The sequence below is a fragment of the Astyanax mexicanus genome, chromosome 17, assembly GCF_023375975.1.
Source record: "Astyanax mexicanus isolate ESR-SI-001 chromosome 17, AstMex3_surface, whole genome shotgun sequence".
Lineage (NCBI taxonomy): Eukaryota > Metazoa > Chordata > Actinopteri > Characiformes > Acestrorhamphidae > Astyanax > Astyanax mexicanus.
In genome coordinates, this window is record NC_064424.1 from 3568242 (window position 1) to 3580000 (window position 11759).

Sequence of the window (11759 nt, forward strand, 5' to 3'; positions counted from 1 at the left end):
CTTGGTGCTCGAATAGTTGAAAAAGCACCATTACAGTGTGAAAAAGTGCCTTATTGGATGTCTTTCTTGCTTGGGGGGGTGAAATAAAGTGCATCAGTGCATGCTCGAGTGCCTCTTTTACAATGATGGTCACTGTCTAATTAGCAGCACTTCAACTAATGATTAGTTTAGTAGTTGCGTAGACTATCGATTATTCGTTTGACTGTTTGAACGCTTAACCATTTCTGCCATCCCCTCAAATTACGGACTTTTATCAGCACGGCTCTAACATAATCGCCTTAATTGAATCATCTATGCAGCTTGATTTAAGGCGTGTCTGTGTGTCTTTGCTATCTTAACGACGGGAAAAGTACAGCTTGCGCAGCTCGAAGCAAAGCGCAAAAAGGCATGTGCAAATTCTCTTAATTAATCATGGGTGTGGTTAATTTTGGCCGTAATTTGAAATAACGTGAAAGTCAAACAGCGAGTCACTTGCCTCACATTCCCTTTAAGAGCCAGGTGAGCTCTGACTTTGGCAGATTGCTATTTTAGCAGTGCAGCTATTTTAGCTGGACGCGTTCAACGCTCCTCAGCAGAGGAAACTGACCTGCTTGTTCAAGCTGTGAACGTCACCGAAGAAATATAACAATGACCTATATTTTGTGTTGATGTAAAACAAATGTTATTTTATTTTGTACTCTGTTCAGGGTTGATGTAAAAGTTGGGTTTGTGCACTGCTGCGTGTCCATGTGTTGGGCACAAGCCTGTGTTGACCATTCACTAGCAAGATAGCAATGAACGTCTTTCGTTTGCAAATCATCTTTCGACAGCAACCATCAGAAGCTCCAGCAATAACGCGATGACTGTAAACGTCTTATTCGTTTATCCTTTCAACGTATCCAGCTGGACTCTACAATACGACACCAATAAACGCAGTAAGTAAAGGGTTTAAGCGGCTAGTTAAAGTAGTTACCAACTCCCTGGCTGAGCGAGTCTTTAGCACAGGTGGTGCCACAGGACGGCTTTAAAGTCCAAAGCAGTGGACAGTTCTCTTTTGTTTACATTGCAAAGTTGCTTGAAGATTTTTTTTAAAAACAGAAACGTACTTTATTTTGTAAGATTTTATTGATTTGGAACTGAACAAAAAATTGTTCTCTGTTTACTTTGTTATTCTGTAACATTTGATCTTTGAATATTGAGGATTTGAGTGTTTTTTTATTTATATCATTTTTGACAACACTTAGGAGTAAAAAGAAATCTTTTAGTGTGACAGTGATTTGATTTATATTGTGATGCATATCGATATCTATATCGCCCAGCCCTAGCTCTTCAGGAACACAGATGCTGTAAAGTATCGTAGACAATTATCTTTTAATATATTGATTATTGCAGAATCACAATATTGTGAAATCATCATTCTCGTGGGCAGCGTACTTTAATATCGTATCATGAAATGCCTTGTGATTTCCAACACTATTCCACACTGAAATTTGGAGTTAATCAATTTTTCTAAACAAAACAGTCTATTACAACGACCATTCTTTGCAGCCCTCACTATACGATAATACAGAGTAAACTTTTTTTTATTTGGTCACCGCCGCTCTTTACACAGCCCGATTCTGCCGCTGTTTCCCGCTATGTGAAACAGACAGAGCTGAGGAAGTGAGAGAAGTGTGAGGAGAGCTAATAAGTGATTTCACAGGAGCTGTGCAGTAGGTCGAGCGAGCTAATTGCTTCGGTGGGAACCCGCACGCTCTCATCCAGCAGTTTACGGCTCTGCCGACGTTAAGGACTCTTTAATGTGGACCACCAAGGACTTGTTAAAGGAATGAAACGTTTCCGAGACCCTCAGCTAGCCGAGACAGACCGGCAGAGAGCCGTAACCAAGCATCCTGACTCTGGCTGTCTGCAGGAGACAGCCTCCTCCATATAACCCCCTCCCTCCTCCTCCTCTTTCTCCACGTAATCACACCGGGCCAAGTCAGAGTGAGAGGAAAAATTATTAAAATTAATGAGGCATTTCATGTTACATTATAAACTCAATTAGAAGGTGGCAATGTTTTTCTGTGGCGATTAAACATGACTAATTCACACGCTGAACAAATCTAAAGAAAGTGTTTCTAGTGAAAGTGGGATGTGAAATATATGTGGTGTACAGCTGGGCTATATACTGTATACAGCTCTGGGGAAAAAATTATGAGTCTTCTTTTTCTTTTTTTGATAAAACCTCTGGAATATAATCAAGAGGAAGATGGATGATCACAAGCCATCAAACCACCAAACTGAACTGCTTGAATTTTTGCACCAGGAGTAAAGCAGCATAAAGTTATCCAAAAGCAGTGTGTAAGACTGGTGGAGGAGAACATGATGCTAAACTTTATGAATATGAACTTGATTTCTTTGCATTATTTGAGGTCTGAAAGCTCTGCATCTTTTTTTTTTGTTATTTCAGCCATTTCTCATTTTCTGCAAATACATGCTCTAAATGCTAAATGACAATATTTTATTTCGAATTTGAGAGAAACGTTATCCCTAGTTTATAGAATACAAAAAAACGCTCATTTTACTCAAACATAAACCTATAAAAAGCTAAATCAGAGAAACAGATTCAGAAACTGAAGTGGTCTCTTAATTTTTCCAGAGCTATAGCACATCACAATATCATCATCATCATCATCATCATTATTGTAGGCAAACTCAAAATAACTACCCAACTCAACCTAACTCAAAATAAAGTGTGGAAATAGTTTGGTTTTGGTTTTATCTTGTATTAATGATGGAGATTTGGTCAAAGTATACCGTAGAAACATGGCAATTGAAGGAGTAACGTGATCATTCATCAGTCTTATATTTAAGAATATATATATACTGTTTGGTCAACACTAATATTTAGGTTGGCGCACCTTTAGCTTTGATTACTTTCACTATTAAACATCCACTAGTATATTTATTTCAACAAATCTGTTGCTTTTCTTAAGGCTACACGGTTGTGCATTATTAAAGTATCCTTGCTCCAGTCCTATCAGTGTTGGTTTATTCGGTTTATTATATTGATGGAAAGGAAAATAATGTGATAAGTGGAAGCATCAAAATACAAAATGAACCAATCATGTAACCCCACACGTAGCAATAGGAGCAGATAGCTAGATAGCAGATAGTTCTGTTGAAGTGAAGCCTAGACCCTCGATTTCAGTAAAATCACGGTACCCAGGAACACTCCCAGGCTCAAAAACAGCTTTCACACTTAACCAAATGTATTGAATCCAAAAAGCAAACACACCTGGGTCCAGAAAAAAGGCTAATATGGTCATATAACCCAGAACCATTGAGCAGAAACACAAAACTAGCATGAGACACTAAAAGATAATAATTTCATTAATTCACAACTCACTATTGGATGCTTCAACATCTAACAGTACATAAGGCCAACAAGCTGAGCAGGGAAACACGGAAACTGTGGTGTAAACAATCCATCAGTCCGCTCACATTAGCCAAAATGCTAAATCACTGCCTTTGAGGACCTTCTGCAAACCTTCTGCAGGAACATGAAAGGAGAAAGAACAATAAACCACTTGATATAAAAGCCTGTTCACAACAAACGACTGACTTCATCCACTTCAACCGGCTCTTCAGAAACGCTTTTCAGGTCATTACGTCTATTGAGACGATGGATGCCGTCAAAAGAGAGAGAAATGAGAGAGAGAAGAGAGAAGAGAGAGAGAAGCTCACCAGAGATAGCGTTGGTAACGGACATCAGAGGAGAGTGGAGAGCAGGAGTAACACCCCACACTGTGTGGTATCCCACAATTCCTGCCAGTCCAAAGGTCGTCACCATCTGGGGGAAAGCAGCGTTGGGCGCTATTAGCCCGAGCCCAAGCATCGACGCAAGACCTGGAATAAAGATAACAAAAAAAAAAAAAAAAAAAAATCAAGTTTTACAACATGAATGTATGGTTATATATTCACGTAAAAAAAAAAAAATCAGGAAAAAATTGGTATTTTTTGCTCCTGGGCTCCCCCTACAGACAGGAAGTGCAATTCATGCTTTGAGTTTTTTTATTAGTTTATCTTTTATTTAATTATAATTACTTTTTATTTTTTATTCTAATGTTTTATATTTTCCTTCTTAGGTTCTTAATTCTATTATTCATTTTATAATTTCTTATCATTCTACTGTACTGCTACTATTATCTTTATTTATTTAATATGTTATAAATTCTTTACTTTTTATTTGTCAATTTGTTTTTTCATGATTCTAGAATTTTCTGTTATACATATATATTTTATTCATATATAATAAATGTTGATTTAATTGTATTTATTATTTGTTTCCGATTTTGTTCCTTATTATTTCTAATTTCTAATTTATTAATAAATGTTTTCAATCCCTTTTTTAGATAGAGAGATAGAGAGAGAGATAGAAAGAAAGATAGAAAGAGATAGATAGAGATAGATAGAGATAGAGATAGATAGAGAGATGCTCCCACTGTGTGAAAATAAAGGTTGATTGATTGATACACCCCTGAATGATAGCTGTACCACCAATGCTTTTCTGGACAAGCTGAAAAGCTTGGTCAGTAAAAACAGAGCTTTTAAAAACCCCTTTTTTAAAAATCTCTGCTGTTTTTAGTAAAGAGACTCTTCAATAAAAGAGTTTTACTGAGTGAATGAGCTATTGAGCTCTGAGTTTCCCCTTCTGAAGTCTCCATTGCTCCACCACCCTCTTATGTTCAGTAAAACTGAGCCGGATTCTCTTTTAGAGGCTGTACGTGTGACGTACCTACATAAAGACGCGTGACGTGGCCATAAAAAGACCAGTAACCCGAGTTTTTAGAATGAATATATTATTAAGCTTAGCAGGGACGGCCGTTCAGAAATTTGCCCTGTACCAGACCACTAATTTATTGTTGTAAAATAAATTAACATACTAGATATTGCAGGGATGGTGATCATGCCAGGACACGGAGACCATTAATTATTCAAATATTTTGTCTCCTATGCTCTCAGAAATCCTACTGCCTTCAACTTAAAGTGAAAGATCTTACAGACTGCTGCTGTAAACAGAGAAACTTGTATGTGTAAATGTATAAGGTGTGGAAAGAGCCGTGCAGCCCCACCACCCACAGAGCGTGCTGCAGGTACGAGACGCTGCAGGCGGAAGCAGGACGTGTGAACAATCTCCCCCACGGTGGAGCTCCAACACCAAACCCTCCAAACCTCCACCACCACCAGAGCCATCCACAGCGGGGGGGCTGCCTTCACAGACCCCCCTCTCACTGCTTTTATTATCCTCAGTTTCCTGTCATTTAGGGGTGAACAGGGTGTTGGGAGGATTGAGTGCAAGTTTTGCTACCTTCATAAGATGTCCTCACATACAGAGCACAGGGTTCATACACCTTTTACAAGGTAAAATTCAAGCACTTTTAAGCACTTTTCGAGGCCAATTTTCAAGTTTTTTTCAGCACTTTTTAGCTGTGATAAATTAATGATAACGGTAATCTCAAAACTGTGCTTCAGCGATAATCAATATATCACTAAACCATTTAAAAATACTTTTAAGTAAGTAAATAGCAGGAACTAGGGATGTGCCATATCGTATCATACGTGATATCGCCAAAAATGTAAAAAATATCGTGAACGATATTATACCCTAAAAAATTGTGCCATATCATTCACCCCTAATTATCGCTTTTAGCAAAAAAAAAAACAAATTACACTGTTCTCATTATTTGCCATTATATATCTACTAGAGACAGATTATATCTGTCCAGTATAATTTATTTTACTTTAATCCTGGATATATGGAGATATTCTGGGTCATTGACTTCTGTAACAATATATATTTTTCTTTTATTATTTTTTTTATTTTATTATATTTATATATATTTTTTAATATCTCAGTTAGCCATATATCATATTGCATGCAATAATAAAATAAAAATAAAAATGTTTTATCATATCGTCAAAAGTATCGTTATCGCGAAAATACCATGAAATATCGTGATATTATTTTAGAGCCATATCGCCCACCCCTAGCAGGAATAATAGATTTATTGGTGTCAGTTTCACACAATTTAAATATCAATGTTCTTCACCGCATCTTTTCATATAATTGAGCCATTACTGTAGTATGTCAAATTTGGGGGTAAGTTAAGAGCATTTATACATATACTCAATTATTGATTTTTTTCTGTCACACTGAAGGAGATGGTATTATGTTTACGTGAACACAATCAGAATTGTGTTTGGTAATAGCAGAAGGACGAGAAGAAATTAAAGCCTTTTTTTACGCTCTGCAACTTTTTTTTTTAAAACAAATTTATTAAGTCACATAGTTATTTATTGTAAAGTAAATGTAGTTAGAATTTCAAGCATTTTACAGGATTTTAAGCACCCGTACGAAGAGCATGGTAGAGAGTGGTAGATCATAAAGTTGTTGTTTTGTGAGGACATTACGTTGGTTCTCATAATTTTAAAGGTCTTTATTACAAAAAGTGTGTTTTAATTAGAAAAATATTAAATCTAGTCTTGATAACTGACAAGAAGGTGTACATTACATTACATTACATTTGGCAGACGCTTTTGTCCAAAGCGACTTACAATAGTCAAGTTAAAGGTAAAACATCTTTGGATAGGGATTAAAGGAGGTCAAAGGGAAATAATAGGATAGATAGTTAGAGGTGTTAGGAGAGTAAGAGCTCTTTGAAGAGCTCTGTCTTCGGGAGTTTATTAAAGATAGTGAGAGATTCTCCTGATCTGGTAGTAGAAGGTAGTTAGTTAGAGGTGTTAGGAGAGTAAGTGCTCTTTGAAGAGCTCTGTCTTCAGGAGTTTATTAAAGATAGTGAGAGATTCTCCTGATCTGGTAGTAGAAGGTAGTTAGTTAGAGGTGTTAGGAGAGTAAGTGCTCTTTGAAGAGCTCTGTCTTCAGGAGTTTATTAAAGATAGTGAGAGATTCTCCTGATCTGGTAGTAGAAGGTAGTTAGTTAGAGGTGTTAGGAGAGTAAGTGCTCTTTGAAGAGCTCTGTCTTCAGGAGTTTATTAAAGATAGTGAGAGATTCTCCTGATCTGGTAGTAGAAGGTAGTTAGTTAGAGGTGTTAGGAGAGTAAGTGCTCTTTGAAGAGCTCTGTCTTCGGGAGTTTATTAAAGATAGTGAGAGATTCTCCTGATCTGGTAGTAGAAGGTAGTTAGTTAGAGGTGTTGGGAGAGTAGGTGCTTTTTGAAGAGCTCTGTCTTCAGGAGTTTATTAAAGATAGTGAGAGATTCTCCTGATCTGGTAGTAGAAGGTAGTTAGTTAGAGGTGTTAGGAGAGTAAGTGCTCTTTGAAGAGCTCTGTCTTCGGGAGTTTATTAAAGATAGTGAGAGATTCTCCTGATCTGGTAGTAGAAGGTAGTTAGTTAGAGGTGTTAGGAGAGTAAGTGCTCTTTGAAGAGCTCTGTCTTCAGGAGTTTCTTAAAGATAGTTCTTGATAGCCCTGCTAGTGTGCCCTTGTCATATTTAGGAAATGAGCGCCACCAGACTGTCTTTTAAAGCCGTGAGTAACAGCCCCGAGGTCCGCAGACAGAGAAAGTGTGAATGAGGGGGTTTGCCACGCCCCGCTCTAACGAAACTCGCCCAACCTTGTCTGAAAAGCGCGTTTGCTGTTGCTGCTACAGCGTAGCTGAAGTGAAAGTAAAGTAAAAAAGCAGTCTGGTGTAGCTTGAAGTTCCTGATAGCCCTGCTAGTGTGCCCTTGTCTTATTTTGATGTAAGGTGTAGTATACATTAGCTAATACATAAGCACATTTTCCAATGTATAAAACATTTCTTCTGTCTCATTTTGAGACACTGCCTCCTGCTATGAGGACAATACATCTTTTTCTGCATCATAATATTTATACATTTTTAAATGTCTAGCCTGTGGCCTCATATGAAGACACTGCCTATACTATCTAGTACTCACATGGCAACATTACACTCAATTGATTGAAAACATGATGGCGGGAATCCCAGTCAGAAGTTTTTACAGCCAGTTCAGATGGAAACTTTTCATCCAATTTTATGTTAAGAACTAGTTTATTTACTTACTATAGAAAGTTAAGATTTAGTTTCTGGACTAATTTTAGTCCTGCTCCCAAATGGAAAGGATAATTTTTAAAATATCACTGTTCTCATTTGAGGACATTGAACAGAAAGCAAAAAATAACAGCTAGGAGAAATTAAAAATGTACGCCAAGCAAAAGTCTGAGTTTCAGGAGGATAAACTTTACGTTTTAATGCTTAAAAATGTTGTATATAATAATGAAGAGACACACAAGTTAAAAATGTAAAGGCTAATTTTGTCTTTACTAGCATAATTGAATAATTGTCTCATGAGAATTGTTAATGTTCCCTTATTATACAGTTATTATTAAAATTACTACTATTTTGTGTATAAGTGTGTTTTTGCTTTGCTACCTTTGTGAGGAGACGTCCTAACAAGCATACAGCAGACAGATCCAAACATAACTTTAATGCATAAGGGTAGGTCATAATTTGTAGGTCTGTGAGGACATTTTGATAGTCCTCACAATATTTCATTATTTTAATTTTTATTTATTTATTACAAAAATTGGTGTTTTAACTGGTGTTTAAAAAAAAAAAAAAAACTATTTTTCGCACTAGGTCACTTATTAATTACCTGTAGTTGTCAGCTAGCACTGCCTAGCACTGCTGGAGCAGCATTAGCATTAGCCACTAACCGCACTAAGCTCTTATGCTATTTAGAGGCGAGTATATTGGACTGTAGTCTGCGTGTTTATTGTGTTAAAACAAGCTACATGGGACGAACCAGCTAACAGCTCGTAGCGGCCTGGCTTACCGAAACACTCAGGGTTCCTTAGTGTGGCGCTGTGGGGAGGCGTTAGCCGCTAATGCTAATGCTCCAGCCTTAGTGCTGGAGAAATTCAGGAATCTTGCTTTCAGGAGAGAAATCTGTGTATATATATATTTATTTATTACAGTTTTGTTTACTTAGCTTAACTTTACTCTACTCTTAAATTAATCTACCCCACCACCACCCAGCGGCGATATCTGCTGAATTAGAAGTTCCTTATTGTGCCTCTTAAAACGAGCCTTATAATCTGATTTCGCCTTACAGTGTGAAAAATACGGTCAAGTGACTAACTGTTGATCACTGAGGTTAAGGTCAGGTTATATATAGATATAGTTTATATATATGTATTATTATTGTTATTATTTTGTGAATGGTAGACTCTTCCAAGAATAGCAAAACCAACGTAGACGTGTGTGTGTGTGTGTGTGTTCCAGACAGACTCAGGTTCACACTGATAGCAGACAGTATAAAAGAAACCCAAGGACATGAAGGAGCAGGAAGATGAATTTGCATGTTTGTTTACGGGTGGGTGTTTATTTCCGTGCGAGTTGTGGGTTGTCTGAGTGAGGAAGTGCGTCCTTTGATCTGCGGCCAGCACTGCCTCTCCTCGCACAAGCGCCGCTCCACAGTCTGCAACCAATAGAATTCATTTGCTTGTATTTCCAATTTTCTCCCTCTCTTTTTTTTTCCGTCAAGCTTTTAAATCTAATCACATTCCAGCAAAGGCAGCGAATAAAGGAAAAACAAGACCTTTCTGAGATTAGAAAGAAACACAGTCTGGACTAATGAGTCACTAGACGAAGAAACCGCAACTATTTTGAGACATACATTTCTTAAAACTGATGTTCGTAAGTTTTGGGATTTGGGGGATTTAGTGCCCTCTCTGGTGAGAATGGGTAATTGCACCGAGCATGCTGAAGAATCAATTTAAACTGGGCGGGTGTGATGAGGTCTAGGACTGGGCGATATGGATCAAAAACTATCTCGATATTTTTTTCATCCCATAAGGTAATATCAAAAAGATACTTTTGAGACAAACCTACATGTTATATTGGTACTTTTATAATTCAGTGCCGTATCCTGTATATTAGAGTAGCCTCAACAACTGAAAGTCATTTTAAATTATACTATTTTGTAAATCTCGATATAATCGCCCACCCCTAATGCGCTCAGTCAGAAATTTCACTCCTTCGTTTCTTTGGTTTTACTATGAGTGAATGATCTACTGAGCTCTGAGTTTCCTCTTCTGAAGTCTCCGTTGCTCCACCAGCCGCTCGAGTTCAGTAAAACTGAGTTGGATCCTCTTTTAGAGGCTGTACGTGTGACGTAATGACGTTAAGACACGTGACGTGGCCAGAAGAAGAACTACCGCGAAAAGCGACCGACACCCCAGTATTTAGAATGAATGTATTAGAATTAGAAGTCTACCTCCTGTGTATGCTCCAGCAGTGGTGAAAGTAGCTCTGAATGGAGAGACAGCAGCAGCCTTCTCCTTCGCCAGCTCCTGTACAGATTTAGGTTTGGGTGGAGCTGCTACAGGGACATTGTTGGGTTGTGGTGCAGGGAACAGCACCTTTCCATCCTAAAAAAAAAAAAAAAAAATACAGTGAGACAAAAAGAGAGAAATACTTTTTCTTTATTTTTATCCCATTTTACAACTCACTCATTAGGACTTCCCCCAACACAAGGAGGGTGAAGACTAACACACGCCTCCTCCGACACATGTAAAGTCAGACTGATGCCGAGGAACATCACGGCGCTAATGCTTGGAGGAAAGCGCAGCGACTCGGTTCTGATACATCAGCTCACAGACGCAGCCTTGTGCTGATCCACATCACCCTAGGAGTGATGAAAGGAAGGAAGAGTGCCATCTACTGTACCCACCCAGAGAGAGAGCAAGGCCAATTGTACTCTCTCTTGCAGCTAATGGCAAGCTGCATGAGCAGGATTCGAACCAGCGATCTCCCTATCATACTGTGCAGCAGCTAATGCAAATGCTGCTGCACCCTGCCTTACAACTTGACTGGTAAATTTCATACATAAAGCGCACAAAAGATTTTTGGGGAAATTAAAGGATTTTAAGTGCGCTTTATAGTGCAAAAAAATGGAGATGTTTTAGAATTAAACATTATACACATGCTTAAAACCAGCTGAATACAGTACTATTAGAGTGAAACTTAAACATGTATATGTTAAATTTCCTTACAATACAATTTCACGATATGTTGCCCACGATAATAATGATCTCGATACTGTGATTGTGACATTTAATATATTAAAAGACTATTCTATACAATAATTTAACAAGCTATATTCTTCACTACAGGTTTATTAACCCTATTCATTTGATTATAGCGCCACCATGAGGCGTAATGAAGCAGCAACTTTAATAAGTCTAATTGTGTGTCCAAAATATCCAGCAATAAAATAAAATACAAATCTGCAAAACGAGTCAGAAGCCTGGTCAGGTGTGCAGTACCTGCATGACGACTGATCCGCGGATAACGTGGTCCATGGTTCCGTAGTCGAAGGATTCCTTCACCTCGTACTGGAAGTTCTCCTTGTCTGGGCTGATGGCTCGGAGCAGCTTGATGATGTTGTTGGAGTACAGGGTGCTGGACTGGGTGGGAAGACGACTGGGAAGATCTGTGTAACCAATATGGGTCACGCCCTAAAGGAGGGGAAAGACAAAGACAAAGACAGAAAGAAAGAGAAAGAAAGACAGAAGGACAAAAAGAGACAGACAGACAAAGAAAGAAAGAAAAAAAGAAAGACAGAAAAAGAAAAAGACAGAAAGAAAGAAGAAAGAAAGACAAAAGACAAAGAAAAGACAAAAAGACAAAGAAAGAAAGACAGCAAAAAAGAGATAAAAAGAAAGACAAGAGACAAAGAAAGAAAGACAAAAAACAGAAAGAAAGACAGATATAAA

At 37.9% G+C, this 11759-nt stretch overlaps 1 protein-coding gene across 1 annotated transcript in view; it reads right to left on the reverse strand.

Annotated features, from left to right (window-relative positions):
* Positions 1-11759, reverse strand: part of nnt (nicotinamide nucleotide transhydrogenase) — a 90308-nt gene that overhangs the window by 52742 nt on the left and 25807 nt on the right. Inside the window, exons 9-11 of the mRNA XM_022666533.2 lie at positions 11310-11501; positions 10259-10412; positions 3709-3870 (exon numbers count right to left, since the gene is read on the reverse strand). Of these exons, the coding sequence (XP_022522254.1) occupies positions 3709-3870; positions 10259-10412; positions 11310-11501 (508 nt within the window). The remainder of the gene's footprint in view (positions 1-3708; positions 3871-10258; positions 10413-11309; positions 11502-11759) is intronic.